Source organism: Rhinoraja longicauda, chromosome 12 (genome assembly GCF_053455715.1).
Source record: "Rhinoraja longicauda isolate Sanriku21f chromosome 12, sRhiLon1.1, whole genome shotgun sequence".
NCBI classification, from domain to species: domain Eukaryota; kingdom Metazoa; phylum Chordata; class Chondrichthyes; order Rajiformes; family Arhynchobatidae; genus Rhinoraja; species Rhinoraja longicauda.
In genome coordinates this window covers 38,570,257-38,593,356 of record NC_135964.1, presented here as the reverse complement: position 1 = coordinate 38,593,356, position 23,100 = coordinate 38,570,257, and the positions used below count along the sequence as shown (strand labels likewise).

General features: G+C 39.7%; 1 protein-coding gene across 3 annotated transcripts in view; it reads right to left on the bottom strand.

The window, feature by feature from the left end:
* Window positions 1-23,100, bottom strand: part of dcbld2 (discoidin, CUB and LCCL domain containing 2) — an 80,640-nt gene that overhangs the window by 21,109 nt on the left and 36,431 nt on the right. For 2 of the 3 annotated variants that reach the window (XM_078409569.1, XM_078409571.1), the window contains exons 4-8: window positions 21,825-21,876; window positions 15,886-15,958; window positions 5,640-5,773; window positions 2,754-2,794; window positions 632-847 (exon numbers count right to left, since the gene is read on the bottom strand). In XM_078409569.1, the coding sequence (XP_078265695.1) occupies window positions 632-847; window positions 2,754-2,794; window positions 5,640-5,773; window positions 15,886-15,958; window positions 21,825-21,876 (516 nt within the window). The remainder of the gene's footprint in view (window positions 1-631; window positions 848-2,753; window positions 2,795-5,639; window positions 5,774-15,885; window positions 15,959-21,824; window positions 21,877-23,100) is intronic. The other variant, XM_078409570.1, reaches the window with a different exon arrangement.

Sequence of the window (23,100 nt, the reverse complement as noted above, 5' to 3'; positions counted from 1 at the left end):
CTATCCTTCAGGATTTTAAATCTCCTCACACCCTTTGTTCCATGGAAAACACATTTAATTTCCCCAGTCCATTCACATTATGAAATTCCCTTATCTCTGCAATCATTTTGATAAATCTCCTCTGCACCTTCTGTAAAATGTTCACATATTCCCTGAAAAATGCACAAATGCATTTTTCCTTATTTGCACAAATGCACCATTGCTTTTATTTCGTTCCCATGGGAATGTGCCAAAAGTTTAATCTTGAATAAGAATTGATCATGAATGCACTTGCAATGAAAGAAGAAACTGAATCGATCAATGCCTTCAAAAGGCAAGTGGCACTTTAGATAGAATAAAACGCAGGGCAATGAGGAGACGGCTCATGATTGAGAATCTACTTGGACTTGGCACACACTTGATAGACTGAATGATCACCTTCAATCCAATAACAATTCCATAAATGTTACGATGTAACTTCACAAATCCAGTGTTACAGCATAATACATAACAGGGATTAAAGGTTAAGGGTCAACTGTTGGAATGCCCGACAAACATGCTACAATGCCTCCTCTCTCGGTCACTGCGTCTGAAACTGAGACCAGGACATCAATTCAATCCCCACTGACAAGACAATTACTGTTAACCTCACCTGTTATTTTCTTTTCCTTCTTCAAGTCTATTTGCAGCCACTGGGCTTCATCAGTGTGAAATGCAGCCCAGGCAGAGCCAGGTTTTTTCAGGCGTGCTCTTTCTGGCCCCCAGGAGTGGAACTGTCCCGAGGGATCGTGCCACTGCAGAACTGAAGATGCGTGGATCTGGCCGTCTCTGATGACACCAGACTCCATTCCCAGTGTTCCATAGCAACCTAGAGGCCATACGACAAACACCCAAAATCATTAACTCCCATGCCTATATAAAATATCAAGACATACAAAATAAGACAAGCATGAAGACAAAATAAAATTGCAGATGCTGGAATACTGAGTAAACCACAGAGCTGGAGTAACTCAGTGGGTCAGGCTGGAAAATATGGATGGACAAAGTTTTGGCTTAAGACCCAATCTATACTCCAGCACTTTGTGTTTTTAATAATATAGGTTTGTTTGGCAGGAGGCTTATATTTATATTGATATTGTTATTGTCTGTCTGTCTGTCTGTCTTTCTGTCTGTCTATCTATCTGTCAATCTATCTATCTGTCAATCTATCTGTCTATCAATCTATCTGTCTGTCAATCTATCTATCTATCTGTCTGTCTGTCTGTCTGTCTGTCTGTCTGTCTGTCTGTCTGTCTGTCTGTCTGTCTGTCTGTCTGTCTGTCTGTCTGTCTGTCTATCTATCTAGTAAAACTCAGATCTTGTATACATATATATGCATGTATGCAGATATATCTATTTCTGAAATTTGAGATTTGGTTGTGGACATGTGGACCTCCAGACAAAACGGTAAACCAAAGCGCCACAATTTTAGCACCACCTTAATCACCACTGTGCTGGCGACTGTTTATAACAAGTTTTATTTAAATTGGTCTTATATTTTTTAGGACCATCCAGCAGAATGAGAGCTTTTTGAACGCCCAAGGTTTTTGAAGATTTTTGAAGATGTGACCAAAAGGGTTGTTGAGGGCAAAACTCTAGACATTGTACATATGGATTTCAGTGAGGATTTGACAAGATTCCACATGGTAGACTGCTCTGAAAAGTTAGACCGCATTGGATCCAAGGAGAGCTAGACGACTAGATAGAAAATGGGCTTCATGAAAGGAAGAAGGTGATGGTGGAAGCTCTTTTTTCAGACTGGCCTGTGACTAGTGGTGTGATTCAGGATTTGGTGCTGTCATCTATATCAATGATTTGGATGAGGAGGTACAAGCATGATTAGTAAGTTTGTAGTTGACAGTAAAGTGGATAGTATTGTAGAGAGAGAAGATGGTTGTCAAAAATTACTGTAGGATCTGAAATTGGCGTCATAGATAGATAGGGTGGTCAAGAAGGCTTTACAACAATGTTGCCAGGATTTGAGGTCTTGAGCTGTAGGGAAAGGTTGAGCAGGCTTGGACTTTATTCCTTTGAGGGCAGTAGGATATGGGGTGATCTTATAGAAGTGTACAAGATCATGAGAGGAATAGATAGGGCAAATGCAGTGTCTTTTACCCAGAGTACGGAAATCAAGAACTAGAGGACCTAGGTTTAAGGTGAAGGGGGAAAGATTTAATAGATTCCTGAGAGGCAACTTTTTTTTCTACACAAAGGGTGGTAGGTATATGGACCAAGTGCTGGAAGAGGTAATTGAGGCAGATACTATCACAACATTTAAAAAACATTTGGTATGTGGACAGGATATGTATAGAGGGATATGGGCCAAATGCAGGCAGGTGACACTAGCATAGATGGGGCATTTTGGTTGGCATGGGCAAGTTGGGCCGAAGGGCCTGTTTCCCCACTGTATGACGATGTACTGCAGAATAATGGATAATGAATGAACGGATCGGGCAGGACAGTGATGTGAAATTGTTTAACAAAACTGCTCTGGAAAGATAGATCGCATTGGATCCAAGAGTACATAGCAACATACTAGAGGCTTGCTACATCCCTTGGGACTGTACTCAGCATGAATCACAGACGCCTAGAATAGCAGAAGGAAATGGGAAATTTACATCTGTAAATGGCACAACATAACTTTTTTATTGACTTCATTTAAATTGAGTAACTAAATACTTAAGACTACATGTAACACATAAAATTAGAGTTGGCCTTATTGATTGAATACTCACCATTTGTCTTGAATGTAAACAGGTGACGTGATAAATGTCCTCTGTAAAATTAAGGAGACTGATAAGATTACATTATACAGCATCATAATGTAGCATTAGTACATGTGTCATATATAGAAAATAAAAGAGATAATATGCTGGCCAGGTAGATGGGCATATTTTTTAATGTTATGAGCAAGTATTAACAATATTGAGGTCTTTGCAGACAATAGTTATTCGTAAGGTTAAGAAAGGATACTATTGACAGGGATGTGTTTGCTATCTCTTGAGGTGCAAGAGGAATTGCTAAACTAATGCCAATGACTTAGATAATGGATTAGAGATGGGTGACAGAAAAAATGACTGACCTTAATAAGGACAACAGAAATGATTAGGAAGCTAAATGTACTTCAGGGGAATGCTAGTGAAGGTGCAGTCAAGACTATTGAGACAATGGAGTTCAAAATAACGTGGGATCCAGACACTGCAAAGAGAACCTGTTCCTATTAACCAAAGGGTCGATAACCAGAAGACATACAATGTAACTGGCAAAAGAACCAAAAAAAGACATGAAAGAACCTTTACTCTTTTATGCAGCGACTGTTTCACGCCTAAATTGCACTGATTCATCCATTGCTTTTAAGGGGAATTGGATCAATCATGTAAGAGAAGATTTTTTTCACAAAATGCTGGAGTAACTCAGCAGGTCAGGCAGCATCCCGGGAGAGAAGGAATGGGTGACGTTTCGGGTCGAGACCCTTCTTCAGACTGAAGAAGGGTCTCGACCCGAAACGTCACCCATTCCTTCTCTCCCGAGATGCTGCCTGACCTGCTGAGTTACTCCAGCATTTTGTGAATAAATCGATTTGTACCAGCATCTGCAGTTATTTTCTTATACGTGTAAGAGAAGAAATTGTATGGCTATGGGGAAAGGGTAAGGGTGTAGGACTAGATATATCACTCTTGCAGCAAGCTGGCACAGACTCAAAGGGCTGAAAAGCATTCTTCTAAATTATTACCTTTCAGTGATTTGACTAATTCTGTGCACCCAATATTTACATGTGGATGACTTCATGATTAAGAAGAGGGGCGAGATGAAGCATTTAGTATGGACCAGGACATTCAGCAACCTTAATGTCATGGTGTGCCTTTCTTTCCAGCAAGTTTCCTGTCTGTTGCCAAGCCTGATGGAGACACTTAATACTTACATGGCAGGAATACAAAGAGACTGCAGATCAACCACAGTTGTCATCCTACAAGTGGGGGTAGCATGGAGGGGGTAGGGGGTTACCATTTCAGATCTTTTGATTGGGATCTTGGGTGATGCCTGATTCCAATAAAAGTGTGAATAGTGGAGGTGGGAATTGGTGCCTAATTGCGGACAGGGGAAAACATAAACCTGCTGGGTCAAGGGGAATGGATAGGCTGATAGCCATTTAGCTGTTCAGGAAAGAGGGGACATAGGTGAGGAATAGGCAACAGGGATCAAATGTTTCCATGGAGGAATGTAGGAGATTTGAGGAGCATACTTAAGAAGGAAATCAGGTGGGCAAAAAAAAATGGGGCATACCCAAGTTCTGGCAGATCAAATTAAGGCGAATCCAACACGATTTTCTAAGTATATTAAAGGGAAAAGATCAAAAGAGAGAAGAGGACACCTCAGAAACAAAGTAGGCATATGCATGTGGATCCACAGGACAAAGTCTAGTTCCTCAATGAATATTTCTCGTCTGTTTTACTGCGGAGAAAGATACAAAGATGAGGGAACTTGGGAAAGTTATTGGAGATGTCTAAGTTTGCGGATGACACGAAGCTGGGTGGCAGTATTAGCTGCGAGGAGGATGCTAGGAGGCTGCAGAGTGACTTGGATAGATCAGGAGAGTGGGCAAATGCATGGCAGATGCAATATAATGTGGATAAATGTGAGGTTATCCACTTTGGCGGCAAGAACAGGAAAGCAGAGTATTACCTGAATGGTGGCCAATTAGGAAAAGGGGAGATGCAACGTGACCTGGGTGTCATGGTGCACCAGTCATTGAAAGCAAGCGTGCAGGTGCAGCAGGCAGTGAAGAAAGCGAATGATATGTTAACATTCATAGCAAGAGGATTTGAGTATAGGAGCAGGGAGGTTCTGCTGCAGTTGTACAGGGCCTCGGTGAGACCGCACCTGGAGTATTGTGTACAGTTTTGGTCTCCTAATCTGAGGAAAGACATTCTAGCCTTAGAGGGAGTACAGAGAAGGTTCACCAGATTGATCCCTGGGATGGCAGGACTTTCATATGAAGAAAGACTGGATAGACTAGGCTTATACTCGCTGGAATTTAGAAGATTGAGGGGGGATCTTATTGAAACATATAAAATTCTTAAGGGGTTGGAGAGGCTAGGTGCGGGAAGATTGTTCCCGATGTTGGGGAAGTCGAGAACCAGGGGTCACGGCTTAAGGATAAGGGTGAAGTCTTTTAGGACCGAGATGAGAAAACATTTCTTCACACAGAGAGTGGTGAGTCTGTGGAATTCTCTGCCACAGAAGGTAGTTGAGGCCAGTTCATTGGCTATATTTAAGAGGGAGTTAGATGTGGCCCTTGTGGCTAAAGGGCATAGGGGGTATGGAGAGAAGGCAGGTACAGGTTACTGAGCTGGATGATCAGCCATGATCATATTGAATGGCGGTGCAGGCTCGAAGGGCCGAATGGCCTACTCCTGCACCTATTTTCTATGTTTCTATGTTTTGAGCACAATCTGTAATACAGTCGAGGAAGTGCTGAACATCCTTAGATGTTCCTTTTGCTCGCACCAATACAAAATATTTATTTCCCTATTTATATGCACAGAAATGTTGCACAATTATGAAAGTCTCCTCTCCAATAAAGAGTGGCATTGTTTTTTTCCCCCAATTTGTGTACTTACGTTTTTGAGGAGACATTATTTGCAACAGTACTTTCATAGTATGGAATTCCTTTACTGATCACAACATTGATCCGGCCTCCCAGGAAATTTGATACCACACCGGCATGAACGCCTGCCATGCATAGCAGTGACGACTGGAAAAGAAAGGATGGTCAACATTCACCGTGCATACTAACTCACTGCAGATTTACACAATAGTTTACGGGCTTGAACAGCGGCTGTTTTCTCTATCTGTTGAAAATATAGTTTATTTCATTTACATAACGTTGATCTTGATCAAATTACTCACAATGCTGGGGACCAAGGATTTTAATACTTGGAAGATTAGTTAAACTGGGTATTCGGGAATTGAAAAGCAAATTAAATTTGTTTTTACGCAAAAGCTGACATGCTGTGGAATATATCACTAAGGAAGACCTCTGTGAGCCAGTCAGAAGTTTTGGAAGGAGAAGTGATTGAGGTCAACATTAAGGAAGGATAGCACTGAAGTGGAAATCAATCAGCAAAACTAACATTTGGAATTTCCAGAGGGATTCTCACAATTTCCTGCTAAACTTCAGATCTTCTTTTGGGGACCAGTATAAATGATTAAAAGTGCTTATTTATATTGTTTTTCCAGGGTTTCAACAAATTTTCCACTGGGAGGAAATTGGGAGAACCATGTAAGTTCTTCCCTCAAGCATGACAGGCCTAATGAACTTTTCCGACTCACACAAAAACCTACTGGCTTATATTGTAATTTAATGATTCTAGTTAAATTCCTATTGATCATAATGCAAGCTAAAACCAAGTGTATTTTTGTTTCTTCAAAAAAATCAGTACCTATGAAATCATTCCAATTTTTGATTGCACAGTACTTGGACAATGTGAACACTGATACATCCAGGTTTCTTGGATAGTTTCATCATTCTTTTCCTAATGCTTCCACCAAGAATAGGTTAATTCGACCATGGGATTTTGGATCATACTTCCATCTCTCATGTCATTAGCTGCTCCAAGACTGGAACTTATTAATACTAAACTTTCACGCTTCATTAAGACCTTTCTGATGAAAAGATAAATAACTGATTTACTAAATGCAGTACAGAGGCTGATTAGTTAAATGCCTGCCTTCAATTAAATCTAGGTCCATATCACCACTTTTCGCACCATTGTTAAGACATGTTTTAGCTGTTTTCCGATTGAGCAACTTCATGGAAATATCAAGAGTGCTTTATTATCATGTGTCCCAGATAGAACAATGAAATTCTTACTTGCAGCAGCACAACAGAATATGTAAACATAGTACTGTATACAATGTAATGAACAAGGGAGAGAGAAAAAATGATCTCATGATAATGTAACAATCCACTTCCACTGGAAGATCAGAGGTAGCAGTGTACTTTTTCACCTATAAATCATCCTACAATGTTGCATGATGCATACAAGTACTAGAATAACAAGAGCGTGTCATCGACATCTGGCGTGTTTTCATGCTGAAAAACATTACGACTGCAAAAAAAGTTATCAATGCACTGTTGCGGTGCGAATCTTATGATCCGCTTATCAGCAGCTGTCTGAATGTCATCAACGAATTGCACCACCTACTTTTACTTGGTCAATTATGAAGCCATGAAAGATTAAATAAGTCAATCCAAAATAAATAAAAAGCTACTCTAATGGGTGGAAATTTTAAATGTGACTTCCAGCATTTTCTATTTCTAAGTAAGCATGAAATGCTCGCTGGAGAGCATGATTAGGTGACTCAAGGTCAGGGCCCTTCTTCAGTCCGAAGAAGTTCCTGACCCGAAACATCACCTATTCTTGTTCTCCAGAAATGCTGCCTGACCAACTGAGTTACTCCCACACCTAGTAACTTTTTTTGTAAACTAGCACCTGCAGTTCCTTGTATCTCCACTTAATTTTAGGAAGATCTTATTCATTAATAATGACCAATCCCTGGAAAGGATTGTGGTGCAGAAAAGTTCAGATACTATATGATGTTGTTGACGAGAGTGAAGTAAAATCATGTGGAATCAATTTTTTTAATTCATTTTTTTGGACCTGAGCATTGCCAGTGAGACCAGCCCTCTGGCTACGCTAGATATGTCTTAGCAAGATGAAAAAGAACATTCTCCTAATTCAAGGGCAGAAACTATTGCTGATGAGGATAAATGCATACATATCATTTGTCTGATATTTTAAGAGGGGGGGAGGGTGTTAAACCCATTTATTTTAAATTTCACTGAATGAGCTGCTGAAGGGTATATGATAAATTGCAATGCATCTTTTCGAGACGTCCGTAAACCAATCTGCAATAACACTGTCAAGGTGCAAGATAAATTATTTGCATTGGGTCTCACCACAGGGAATGGTTTAAACAAAGATTTGAAACAGGCTGCTTCTGTGAGGAATATTGCTAGTTAGTAACTGTAACCACATATCTGGGCTGAACAGTACCAGTCACTGTATCGTCACATTTATAAGAAACCGCATTTAGCATAAACAAGCATCATATCAGAGTGAGTAATAGCAGAAATTGAATTACACACTTTTCCATTTTCCAGTCTGAAAATGACCCAACAGACTGGAAGCTTCTGACTCAGCTGGGTCTGCTGTATTTGATGTGTTTGCCTGGCATCTTCACTTTTCTGCTGGGTTCCTCAGTTACACTTTACAATGCTTTTTAACTTTTCACACCATGGGAATTTTATATATATTTTAAAAAAATTACTCCATTTCAACATTACGGATTCTTCAATCAATAAATATAATTTAGAATTGAGATTGTAAGTATTTAGTTTGCATGAAAGTTTAAATAGTCCGTTAAAGAAATGCTAGGAAAGGAGAGGGTCAGCTGTCAAAATGGACGTCAGCCATGTGAAGAAACTAGAGAAGGGATGGCTTTCCCCAGAGCACGGGTTAAGAGAAGATTTAATAATGATATTCAAAAAGATGATGGTTTGGATTAAATCCTGAGAAACAGTTCCCATTGGCAAGAAGATTGTTAGCTCAAAGGTGCAGATTTAAGATAACTGGCAGTGCAATATAATGGGGGTGAGGGGCAGAAGAGGGAAATATAATTTAATGCAGCAATTTGTAATTATCTGAAATATATTGTCCCACTGTGGTGAAGGAGATTCAATGGCAGTTTACAACATGGAAGTAGCTAAATATATATAGAAACTTTCAGAGCTATAGATCAAAAGGTTTTTAACAAGTGGGACTAAATGGAGATTTCCTCCAAAGAGGCACCAAGCCAAATGGCCCTGTGTGTTGGATTCCACTATTCTGCGAAAACAGTTGATGAATTTTAAAGTGTAGTTCACTCCATATAAAGCACTGAAATTTCATTATTATTATGCAGAAAAGGTATGTCACTAATTTGAAGTGCAGTAAACTCAGCAGGTCAAGGGTTAAAAAGTTAAATAGGCAGGACCTGAGCCATGCGCAGAATCAGATAATGATCAACATGTACATTTGCCAGTGTGCTGCAGTCCCTCTCACCAGAGGAGAGATCCAGCCCACACAGACTGTCTCTTGGCTCTGCAGCAATGTGAACTACCACTACATGAAGGTCACGATTCAACCTAATCAGCTGCTGCAAGAAGTTGTAGAAGTGGAAAGAGCAGAGGAATAGGCACGCAGTCCAGGGCAGCAGGGATTTCACAAACTACACAATATTTTTAATTGCAAACTTCAGAACGTTGTTTGATTGTTTTCCAATATTTAGCTAGTATTTTTAAGATTTCTTTCAAAGAGTTGGGCGGCACAGTGGCATTGCGGTAGAGTTGCTGCCTTACAACGCCAGAGACCCGGGTTCCATCCTGCCGTACGGAGTTTGTATGTCCTCCCTGTGATCGCATGGGTTTTCTCCAAGTGCTCTAGATTCCTCCCACATGTGCTCTAGTTTCCTCCCACACTCCAATGAAATTGTAAAAAATGTCACCAGAGTGTAGGATAGTTTTTAGTGTGCGAGGTGATCGCTGATCAGCGCAGACTCAATGAGCTGAAGGCCCTGTTCCGTGCTGTATCTCTGAAGGCTAAAATCACTAATTGAAATCAGTGAAGGTAGCTTCTGAATAAAGAGATCATTAAAATGACACCGAAGATAGACACAAAATGCTGGGGTAACTCAGCGGGACAGGCAGCATCTCTGGATAGAAGGAATGGGTGACCTTTTGGGTTGAGACCCTTCCTCAGACCTTCTTCTTTCCACACATTAAAATGACACCATTGGTTTGGTATTTGATTAACCTTTGAATGCTCTTTTGGTATTGCATGAATGCAGCTGATGTGTCCAGTATTTGGAATGCATGAAATAAACACCCTGGAAAAGAATCTGTCTGGGTGAAATCAATATCCTCCGCCCCACTGATTCATGCCTGCAAATTGCTGGAATCCAGATGGCTCTGTGCAAGTTCTGAGGCAGAATCATGATAAACCTCATCAAATGAATGCTTCTGCATTGCTTAAATAAATGTTGCAAATGCTCAAATCACCACCAACTGTTGTCCTGTTGGCTGCTGCGGCTGATTCTGGATGAGCTAATGTTGAAACCAACTTGACTCCAATCTATTCACTTCCTTACCCACAAAAAACATGATCTCAATTTATTGTTGTACAAACTGAAGGGTAGATACATCAATTCAAAAAAGCTCAAATCAAATATTCCTTTTTACTTTTGAAATAAAATATTACATGGTTCACACAGAGGGTGGTGGGTATATGGAACATGCTGCCAGAGAAGGTAGATACATAACAACATTTAAAAGAATTTGCACAGGTAGATGGAGAGGAAAGATTAGAGGGATAATGGTCAGGCAGGTGGGATTACTGTAGGCATGGCATCTTGGTTGGCATGGGAAAAGACCTGTTTCTGTGCTGTATGACTCCACGACCCCATAAGGTTACTCCTGGCTAACTATGAAATAAATTGTCTTTTCTTTAGAGCCTTCTGCATCCTCAGGAATTCTGAAGATACTTTGCAGAAGCAGCGAGATGCTCAGGATACTCTTGAGTGCATTTGAATGTTATACATAATATAAGAAATAGCAGGAGGTCATTCAGTCTTGCACACATGTTCTACCGTTCATTACGATCATGACAGATATTTTATGAAATTGTTACTTTCCTGTTTGATCCCTTAATTTTAATATCTAAGAAGCAGCTGATCTCTGTTTTGTTTATACCAAGTGACTGAGGTTGCACAGCACTCCCGAATAGAAAATGAAAGATTTACCACTATTTATGAGAAGAAATTTCTTTTCAGAGTCCTGAACTGTCAAGTCATTTCTTTGAGTTTGTGTCCCTTTGTCCTAGACATTCTAGCCAGTGCAATCATCTGTTCCACATCTACACTTTCAAGCCCGATAAGAATTTAGTACGCTTTAATCAGATCACCTCCCACTCTTCTAAATTAAAAAAGTAGAGTGCCAGCTTGATTAATCTGTATTCAAATGACAAAGTGGCAACTCCAAAGTCAATCTAGCCAACATTTTTCTGCACATCTTCATTTGCAAATATATCTTTTCAATATTCTCAGAGGTACTCTCCTCACCTTCTTGTTCTGTGTCATTTCCCATGTCCCAATTTTAGAGGGCTTCATATTAACTTTTTGCTAATTTTTTTTTTAGAAGCTCTCACAAATCTGTTTTCATGTTTCTTGCTACCCTGTTCACATGTAATGCTTTTCCTCTCCATATCAATACCTTTGTGGAATTCTGAAAAGCTCCCAATTTTTAGCCTACTGCTTTTTTGGCAATGCTAAGTCCTTTTCTTTGATCAAATATTATATATTTTTTAATCCTAATAGCCACAGCTGGACCATCTTTCCTGTTTTGTTTCCCCTCACAGGGTTATGTTATGTATTATGTACAAACTTTGTGCAATTCTTTACTCATGTAATGGTTAGCCATTGCTGCTTTCTGTCATACCTTTCAATGCAGTTACCCTATATCCAACAGCCAACTCATGTTCATGCCTTTGGCTTTGGTTTCAGACTGAACAAAATCAGTTTTAATTTTTGTGTAAAAATATCGTCATATTAAGATAATTACAGACCGCCGTGAGGGGGGGAGGGGAAGAACAATGGACAATGGGGACCCGGCGTGGGGGAACTGTTATGTGTGTGGGGGGGGGGGGGGGGGGGAAAGAGAGAACAACGGAAGAGCCGGCATACTTTGTAACTTTGTCAGCGCTGTAGGTGGCCGCTATTTGCACACCTTGGGTATGCAAGCAAAGGATTTCCCTGTGCCTAGTCACATGTGACAATAAAGTATTCCATGCCAATAAAGTATTCCATTCCATTCCAAAATTTCCTTAAACTGCCAGATCATCCATTAGCCCTTTCGCAATACACAAAATCCAGATCCCTCTATTCCTTCCAATGGCACCTAAACTTAATAACCTAGAAAATCATATATGCATGTCATGAATTCAGCTTCCTCATTATTACTGCTAATTTGATTTAACCAGATTGTATGTAGACACAAGGAGATCTTTATCAACTAGGCAAATGGGCCAAGAAATGGCAGATGTAGATCAATTCAGATAAATGTGAGGAGACAAACCAGGGCAAGACCGACACAAAATGGTAGGGCCGTAGGGAACGTTATGGAACAGGGATACCTAGGGTTGTAGTTATATAGTTTCTATGTTGCAGCTGTACAGGACCATGGTAAAGCCACATTTAGAGTACTGTGTACATTTCTAGTTGTACAGATATAGGAAGGATGCCGTTAAACTGGATAGGATGCAAAAAAATATTTACAGGAATGTTACCAGTGTTTGAATTATAAGGAGCGACTGGGTATGCTAAGACTTTTCCCCCCTGGAGCATAGGATTCTTCCGGGTGACCTTTAGAGGTACATAAAATCATGAAGGGCATAGATAAAGTGAATAGCCACAGCCTTTTGCTAGAATAGTGGAATCTAAAACTAGAGATCACAGGTTTAAGGTATGGGGGAAAAGATTTAAAAGGGGCTGGAGGGATGATCTTTTCCACAGGTGGCATGTATGTGGAATGAGCTGCTAAAGGAAGTGGCACAGGTGGGTATAATTATGACATTTAAATGAAATTTGTACACGTTTTGTATCCTGTACAGGTTGTATCCTGTACGGGTCAGGCACAGGTAAGTGGAACTAGCTTGGTTGGGCAACTTGATTGATATAGACAAGTTTGGCCAAAGGACTGTACAGTTCTCTGACTTCTTCATTTCTATTGTGCTCGATGTTACTTTTGACGGCCCATATAGAGACTACGCCAACATTATTTACTCATGCTGTTTGTTCACTTCATCCAAGTGACTACCTCTTGATTGTAATCCCAGATTAGAGGGCACGTTAGAGACAGGAAACATGTTCCCAATGTTGGGGGAGTCCAGAACCAGGGGCCACAGTTTAAGAATAAGGGGTAGGCCATTTAGAACGAAGATGAGGAAAAACATTTTCAGTCAGAGAGTTGTAAATCTGGGGAATTCACTGCCTCAGAAGGCAGTGGAGGCCAATTCTCTGAATGCATCCAAGAGCTAGATCGAGCTCTTAAGGATAGCGGAGTCAGGGGGTATGGGGAGAAGGCAGGAACGGGGTACTGATTGAGAATGATCAGCAATGATCACATTGAATGGTGGTGCTGGCTCGAAGGGCCAAATGGCCTACTCCTGCACCTATTGTCTATTGTGTATTTTGTCCTTCTACTGCCTTTTCCCTCTTCCTTTGAAATCAAGGCTATACTGCATCCTTTTCCATTTCAACAATCCCATAAGTTAATTATCCTGGAATATTTAGTTCCCAACCTTGACTACTTTGCAACCAGGTACCTATAATGGCCACAAGATCATAGCCATTTATTAATTACCATTTATTTCTGCCACAAGTTCACCTATCTTATCATGAACCCCACACACATTCGAAGTAAGAGGTTTCAATTCTGTTTTTTAAAATAATATTTCACTCATTAATTTGAGGCGTACACTAATATTTGTTGTGATGCCTGTCATAATGTATCCAACAACATAAGAAATATTGTAGTTTAGGAGATATTAGGCCAATGAATGCGAATATGAGGTTGCTCATATTCAATGAAAACTTAATTTTGCGGGAGACGTCTATAGCATATACAGTCAGTATAAATTTATGGTAAGTTAAGTCAGTGTAGCAGTGCAGATTTGACAGAATTTCTATTTCCACAATGTACAACTTTAATATCCGTAGCTTGGGTGGCAGCATCTATATGCAATATTAATATAATCATATGTTTGGATTAGAGTCTTTCTGCTGAATAATCATAAAAACAAGAGGCCCACTACCTTGATTATTCCTTTCCAGTCTTCTCATTGTCTTGGTAACAAAATAACTTGAAGGCATATAAAAACAGACATAAATATATTGGACAAAGAGATTAATGAAGGTCAGGTTCTTGAAGGATATACAAGCTTCTCTCAAATGGCATCAAACATATAGCAGTCATGCGATCTGCCACTACATAGGAAAGATATTGGTCTTCCTGCCACTCAATTTAATAGTTTGTAGTGGTCAATTTGGGTTTGCCCAAGATTCCTACTAATGGGGGCTGCAGCCAAAGGCCAACATCGAAAGAAACACTTTTGTGTACCAAAACCTGTATCTCAGTTGTGCCTGTTGCACCAATAACAGAGGTAAACCTGTAAATGTTACTGGGAACATCCTTACTGGAAGTTCAATTGTCACCATGTAATTTTCAATTAGTTTTTCGTTCCAAGTGTTTCAAGGTTTAAAAATGATGTTGATGGAGACAGTGGGGTGTGGGGTGAGAATTTTGACAAAAAAAATTGAGAGAGATACCTGATCCTGGAATACTTTAAGGAGACTTGAAAGTTACCAATCACCAAAATGTAAATAATATTTCGTTAGTTTTAAAGCATCGTTAAATTCAGCTACCATGAATTAAATTAAATATGTGCTCTGAGTGTTGGCAGACTTGGGCTTGCAGTTTAACCAGTGTATGGAATGCTAATCTTTCACATGGTCAGGTTGCAATTTATGGCACAAATCTTGTTCTTCAACTAAAGATTTCAAATACCTTTTTAAAGTGCCTTTCTACATTGAGAAATTCAAAGTATTTAATTTCCAATCATTTTTCAGTACATCAGCGTTGTATTTAAGCAAGTCATGTTGCCCTTAACAAGAACCCACAACAACAAATAAATGGGCCATAAAATTCATTTTAATCTCCTTGGGCTGTAAGCTTAGCTCTTCAATAGGGAATGGTTGTTGGGTAAAGTAAACACTTAAAAATACATTGATAATAAATGAATAACAAGTTGTCGCAAGCTGTAGAAAATATTAAGGGGGAAGACTTCTTAGGATATAAGTAAGTCTGAACACAACTGATATCTGAAATCATTTGTATTGCAAATGAGTCTACCTTATCATCCATTATTAGATTTAACAGAGGAACTTAATAATCGTTTCACTTCAAAATAATCATACAGATTTTTATGACAATATTAAATGTTATGACAAACACTACATATTCCAGTGCTGGAGAAAGGCAGTCACCAAAACAAAAAGCTGAACCTTTTACCCAAAATGGCAGAATGTAAGACAAATAACATTTTGTTCAAGCTGTGTGCAGTTAGACCAGACCCATGCACTGTGTACCTTTTGCAGTGGTACACAAGAGAAGCTACATTTCTGGACAAACAACACTAATTGCCCCATCACATATTTGAGTAATAAGGCACAATAGAAACTAAACATTAACCATGCCGGCATGAAAAAGCGTCTGTCTAAATAAGCATTTTAGCTTTTGAACCCAGGTCAATGAAAGGCAATTAGCTTAACACCTGCCCATTCTTGGATGGTTTTATTGCTACATACTAATTAACTTTTGCCCTACCTCCTATTAACATAACAGTAACACAGCAATTTGCACTAGCAACAGGACAAAAGAACACAGCCGCATGATAGATTAAAAAAACAAATCTTGGGCAGATGTGATCTGATACTCAGGGGTACAATTTACTTTCCTCGATAAGACCTTCATTGGAGGGTAGTGCCAATCAAATGGGATTTGTGTTATTTAAAAATGCTATTTTACAAAACAGTATCCAGGTGCATGATAATAAAAATACCAAAAATAAAGGGGGAATCTACATTTTTTTTAACAAAAACCAACTCAATTGCAGATGTCTGATTAGAGATGGATGTGGTGGTGCATTATGGTTAGCGGATTTCACTTGACTAATCACCATCAGTAAGCTTGTCCTTTCTTCCTATACTTACATCACGATAGCCAAGAGGGATAGTTCCAGAGATGTTACCAAAAGGAGTCAAGCATCCGGCAGGACAGTACCTACTGAAAATTAAAACAACAAACAAAATATTAACCCAGTATATCAACTTCAATAGGGAAATAACCAAGAAATAACACCCACACCAAAGACGTATATGTTTTGTAGGTTAATTGGCTTCGGTAATAAAAATTGTAGAATCGTCCCTAGTGTGTAGGATAGTGTTAGTGTATGGGGCGGGGTGGCACGGACTCGGTGAGCCCATTTCCATGCTGTATCTCTAAAGTCTAAACACTGAGAAGAGAGAAATGTCAGAGTAGAGTAGATGCTGGTACAAATCGAAGGTATTACAAAATGCTGGAGTAACTCAGCAGGTCAGGCAGCATCTCTGGAGAGATGGAATGTGTGACATTTCGGGTCGAGACCCTTCTTCAGACTGATGTCGGGGGGGAGGGAAAAAGAAAGGATATAGGTGGAGACAGGAAGACAGTGGGAGAACTGGGAAGGGGGAGACAGAGGAGCTATCTAAAGTTAGAGAAGTCAATGTTCATACCACTAGGCTGTAAGCTGCCCAAGTGAAATAGGAGGTGCTGTTCCTCTAATTTGTGGTGGGCCTCACTATGACACTGGAGGAGGCCCATGACAGAAAGGTCAGACTGGGAGTGGGAGTTGAAGTGCTCAGCTCAGCTCATCTATGAGATTTTTAAGATAATCACAAGCACAAAAGAGAATAACAAAAAATAGAAAATAGATTCTTCATAGACTGAGTAATTAGAATATGAAATTCATTATTCACCATGTGCTGATGCAATAATTCTTAAGAGAATTGAAGCGGTACATCCAATATTGCCAAGAACAGAACAAAATCTGAAAGAGGAAATTGCCTGCCTGGCTGCTGAAACATTACAATCCCAGAGAAACTAGCAAGAGTCCTGCAGAGAGTTTTACACCACAGCCAGATTCTCCCAGAAGATCATTCCCTTTGTCAATGTAACACAGTCTGATTGCAGTGTTATAGGTTAAGATCAAAGTTGTTCAACATATTGTTGCTCCTTTGCATACACAAACCATGATTTAAGGACACAGATCTGAGCTGAAGAAACGTGCCCTGATTAATTATTAAGTGTTGTGTGTGTGTGTGGGAGGAATGGCTAATATGGTACTTGGATTCTGAGGCTTTCTACTTTTGGGAGTTACTCCACATTGTTTCTAATGATATAAGTTGATGGCTGTTGTCGGTCAATGGCTCATTGTATCACATTATTATTGGAGATGTTAAAAGGCAAAGAGCCACTATAAGGCAATTACACGTTCTTACATGCCAGGGGCAAAATGAAATCTCTTTCATAATGTCTAAGTGGTTCAGTTGGAGGAATTCCAGGTGAATGCTCATTGACAATCTGGCTGCTTGAAATTAGTTCCAAAGCTCCCTGAAATATCATGGAAAAAATAAACAAACCAAAAAAGTCTAAAAAAATAAGATCAACCAATGAAAATAAAAGCACATTTCCCTGAATGCATACCAAATAGTAAAATGATAATAAAACTGCAGGACACAGTTTTAGAAAACTGCATGACACTGCTTTCGAAAAGACCTTCCATGCTGCCTAGTTTATGGGGTCTCAAAGAACTGCAACACATTTGTACAGAAACCACTGAAATTGCAGCAAGTTCAATTTCTATAACTTTTATAGCTTTAACAAGACTCCTGCACATTGGGAACAGGAGAGTTCAATGACTTGAGTGCATAACCAACTACAAAATAACCACACTGCTCAATCACAGTAAATAGTTCCACATTTCACTGGAAAGAGCAGTGCTACTAATTTATTTCAGCAGATATCAGTAGCAGATTATTTTTTAAGAAACATGCTGATCCATTTAATTTTCTCTTCCCGTAAACAGTGACTCATACAGCGTTCTGAGGGGGCCTTGATAGAGTAGATGCTCATAAGGAAATCCACAACCAGTGGATATGGATTCAAAATAAGAGGTCGCCCAGGGAGATGTGGAGGAATTCTTTCAAAGGCTTATTAATTTTTCCTTGGAGGGCTGTGGAGGTAGAATCACTGAACACAATCAAGACAGAGATAGATAGTTTTTTTGATTAAAGGCAAGACATGATTTGTAAGTTAATTGGCTTGGTAAATGTAAAAACTGTCCCTAGTGTGTGTAGGATAGTGTTAATGTGCAGGGACCACTGGTCAGCGTGGACCCGGTGGGCCGAAGGGCCTGTTTCCGTGCTGATCATTAAACTAAACTAAACATGGGTTTTGGTAACTGACAGCAAAATAGAGGGCATGGTTAGATCAGCCATGATCTTTATGAACGGTTGGGAGGTTTGAGAAGCTGTATCACCTCATCGTCCTTCTATTTCTTGCATATATTTGAAGATGTGTCCATGTTTACCAGCTACACAATGTTTCATAATATTACACTCTTAGTCTTATTCTTATTCTTAGGCCCCCTCGGTCATGGCTGACCATGGGTGATGCATCCTAGTTGGCTGCTTGCTCCACACCTCGGCTAGAGCAGCATCGCTTATGGCTGAAGAGACCAATGCGGAGTGACAGTCTCTGTCGCAAAGGTCACATCTGTGTGTGGACTCTGGTCTGTTGAAGATTACACTATTCCTATCATATTAACATTAAGTGTAATCTACTCGGTGCTATGCATATTATGATTCCAATTAACTACAATCTAAATTGTGAATATAATTCAACAATGTCATCTTGCATTCAGGCTGGTCGGGCATAAAAATAAATAGCTGTCACACCGGGTCAGCGGCAGGTAACGTCAGCAGATATCCTTGCCACACCTATGAACAAAATACATGCCAATCTGTTCAATTTTTTTGAATTATACTTGAACTTTTCCTTGCCAATCCACAGATGCATCTGTCCATGAGAGTACTGGCAAAGTCTTTGTGGAGACAAAGTCCCAGTTCACAATGAGATCAGCCTCCATTGTGCTGTGTGGCACCACAACGGTGCTAAATGGAATAGATTCAGAACAGAGCTGTCAGTTCAAAACTGGGCACCCTTCAGACACTGTCTGAAATACATGAAATGCAGCAGAAATGTGCATAACCACAATCTGTAAACTTGTGAATTGGCATAACTCATCCATTGTTATTAAAGAAAGACATCAAGCCTGATTCAGTGAGGAATGTAGAAGTGTTGGCTGGAAACAGCACCACACATATCTAAAAATGAAGAGGAGCTAGCCCAGTGCAGTTGGAAGAGAGGGCCATGTGTGTTCCAAACTGTGTAAAAAAAAGTTCAAGACAGAATGAAGCAATTTTGAAACCAATGGATTATCAAAACTCTGTTGGCCAACCACATCAAGTTGTGAGTGGTGGTGGACAGTTAAACAATTAATAGGTGGAGGAGGTGCCAAGAACATCTCAATCCTCACACGAGTATGAGAGAAAATATTGTAGCATTTGCAACTTTGCTTGGCCAAATATGCTGACAGTCTATTGTGGCTTCCCCTCCATCACAGATGCCCATCTCCAGCCAATTTGATTCACTGCATTTAATATTTAAAAATTTAGCTGAGAACACATGGTACAATAAAGGCTACAGGACCAAATAATACCCCAGTTGTACTATTCAAGACCTGGTACATCCAGCCAATCTCTTGTGGTATAGCCATAACAGCGGTGTACACTAAACAAAGCCTAAAATTACTTAGGTATGTCCTGCTCACAAAAACCAAGACAAATCCAATCCAGCAAATTATTTCCCACAGACTACTCACAATCATCAATAAAATGATGGATAGGAAGGAACTACAGATGCTGGTTTACACCAAAGATAGACACAAAATGCTGGAGCAACTTAGTGGGACAGGTAGAATCTCTGGATAGAAAAAATGGGTGACATTTCGAGTCGAGACCCTTCTTAGACAGAGTCAGGGAAGAAGGAGACACAGTACTTCCTTATGTTTGGGTCTTCCTCTCCTCTGACTCACACTCTGAAGAAGGGTCTCAGCTCAAAAGTTAACCCATTCTTTCTATCCAGAGATGCTGCCTGTCCCGCTAAGTTACTCCAATAAAATGATGGAGGATGTCATCAACATGTTATTAAACACCACGTTCATCACCAATAAATTTGTCCAACAATCTGCCTATGAGGAAGCCCCCTCGCCTGAGGTCATCTGTTGCTAGCCATGATTTGTCCCACTGCTTTTCGCTTTAATTTTTTTTCCTCCACTCCCCCCTGCAATTAGTCTGAAGCAGGACCCCGACCTGAAACATCACCTATCCATTTTCTCCAGAAATGCTGATTAACCTATTGAGTTACCCCAGCACTTTGTGTCTATCACCAATAAACTACTCAAAGCCCAGTCTGGGTCTTGCCAGTATCATTTAGCTCCAGACTCATCACAACCTTAGACCAAACATGGATCAAAGAGCTCAATTACAAAGGTGAGTTGTGTTTGACTACACTAAGCATCAAGCCAGCATTTGATTGATTTTGGTATCAAGGTATCCTGGTAAACATAAATAAATAACTATCAAGGGAGAAAACAAAATGCCCCAATGATCAGAGTCTTTCCCTTCACAAACAAAGATGATTGTAGCTATCAGAAATCAATCATTCCTGAATCAGAACGTCATCACAGGAGTGTCTCAAGGCAACCTGCTCGGCTAACCATCATCAGTAGCCCTTCTTCCATCATAAAGTCAAAACTGGAGATGACTGCTGATGATTGCACAACATTTGCAAGTTTGCAGATGACACCACTGCAGTGGGTTGGATCTTGAGCAATGATGGTATGGAGTACAGGAAGGAGATAGAGAGCTTAGTAACACGGTCTCAAGACAATAATCTGTCCGTCAATGTCAGCAAGAAGATGGAACTAGTTACCGACTTCGGGAAGCGGAGTAGAGTACACATCCTAATCGGCATCAATGGTGCAAAAGAGGAGATGGTCGAGAGCATTTACCCAGCTGTAAATATCACCCAACATTTGCCCTGGACCAACCACATTAAAGCTATGGCTAAGAAAGCACACTAACATCTCTACTTCCTCAGTAGAGTCTCCAATGAAACTCATCAACTTCTACACCGTAGAAAGCATCCCATCAGATGCATCATAGCTTACTTTGGAAGAAGTTCTGCCCAAGATTGCAAGAAATTGCAAACATTCGAGAGAGACGTGGATGTAACCCAGTCCACTACACAGACCTGGCTCCCCACCACTGACTCCATATACATTTCACACTGTCTCAAAAAAGTAGCCTGGCACCTAGCCAACATAATGAACCATTTGCGGATAATATGAAGGAATGTCTGATAATCATTTCACCTTTTTGCCGAGATGGATCTTGTATAACATAGATATTCAGAGGCCATAGTTATCATGCATCACATCATAGTTAACCTCACACATCCCAACATTTCAGATCATCAGACTCAAAAGTGCAAACATATGATTCTTTAATTGGGTCTTTGAAATAAAAAAACACTATTAACAATGGTGTTAAATTTTATAGCGATGGAAAGAACAGATAGAAACTAAAAGGTTAAGATGCTCAGAATGCCTATTAATAGATACAATTCTAAATGCAACATATATAGAAAATACATTACACTGGAGGCTTTGAGTGGTCTATCAGGCAAAGAGAGAACATTTCACCATTTAGGTCTATCGACAGTGAAAGGATAGAAAAAGATACATGAGAATAGAGCAGGAAAATAAGATTGCTCACATGGTGAATAAACTCCAAAAAGGTCTGTTTCTGTGTTCTGAAGTCAATGTAATTCAATAATCAAAACTCGCACTGCTCATGTTAATATCATGTAGCATATTACAAAAAGCTGAACGAAAAACCGCTAGGCAGTTTAAAAATCTTTACTGCTTATTTACCTGAAAGGAATTCCAAAACTAAATCCCTGTACCATCCATTAAATTAATCCTTACCTAAATTCAGGCTCTGAGAAATGGCTCCCCTTGTCCAAACATGTAATAAGATCTGTGGGGAAGAAAAACATTTTCAAAACTAAGTAAAAACAAACAGAGAAATTGTAACTATTGTTTGCTTCTTATAGAATGCAGAATACACCCAAAATTAAAAATGAATCTCCAACAATACAATTCAGATTTAAAGATAACTAGACCAAGTGGACCCGTTGGGCCCAAACCTCTCCTGCATAGGTGCAGCACCCTCTCCTACCCCCCTCCCCTCCCCACTTCCCCCTCTCCATCCCTGTCAACCCCTCTTATCCACCCTCCTCCCCCCTCCCTAGGAGATAGATTTAAACTTTAAAATGTGAATTACTTAAAAAATATAACACCAATTTCAATAAAACTACTTGCATTACCAATAAAGCGATGAAGGTGAGCCGAAAATTGTCAAGCTATCGTGTACCGTTTTGGCTGTAGTTCGATCACAAATAAACAAACAAACGGGAGTTTTAGTATATAGATATTGCATAACTTTCACACCCATGTTTACCATTCCAGTCAAACAGGCTGGAAAACAGCTGAGGTGTCTTAGGAGCAAGATGGAATAAATTCTGAAGATACAATGTTATTACAGTGCCCTTCATAATATTTGGAAAAAGTCCCATTTATTTGCCCTCCATAATGTGTGGGACAAAGACCCATCATTTATTTATTTGCCTCTATACTCCACAATTTGAGATTTGTGCACTTTAACCACATGTGATTTTTTCTATTACAAATCTCAAATTGTGGAGTACAGAGGCAAATAAATAAATGATGGGTCTTTGTCCCACACATTATGGAGGGTATATAAAAAAAGTCCACCATATCCATCATTTAAATGGCACGCTGTTAAACAGTTGAGGCTGTCAGTTCTGTGTTAAAGCCAGTAAGATCTGTATGGATGATCTCAGTGGATACGTGGACGATTTCTCATGGTTGCAGTTGACACTGCCCAGAGGCCACTTATACTCAAGGAATAGGAGAGCTGAAACTGATGCACAAAGTCTAGCTCAATTATAATAAAATGGCCATAATATCAGTTTTAGAACTGTAACTATTTGGTTTACCTATTCCCTTCTGAAAACTGAATGCGAGTCTTCATGATCTTTGCGCAATACTGCACAAATTCAAAAACGGTCTCATTGTAGGTTATTTAGACTTCATTGTGACCAAGGAATATCCCATAACAGAATACAACATCTAAGTGGAAACACAAGTAGGTAACTTATGTGCATCTTACTGGGCGTAG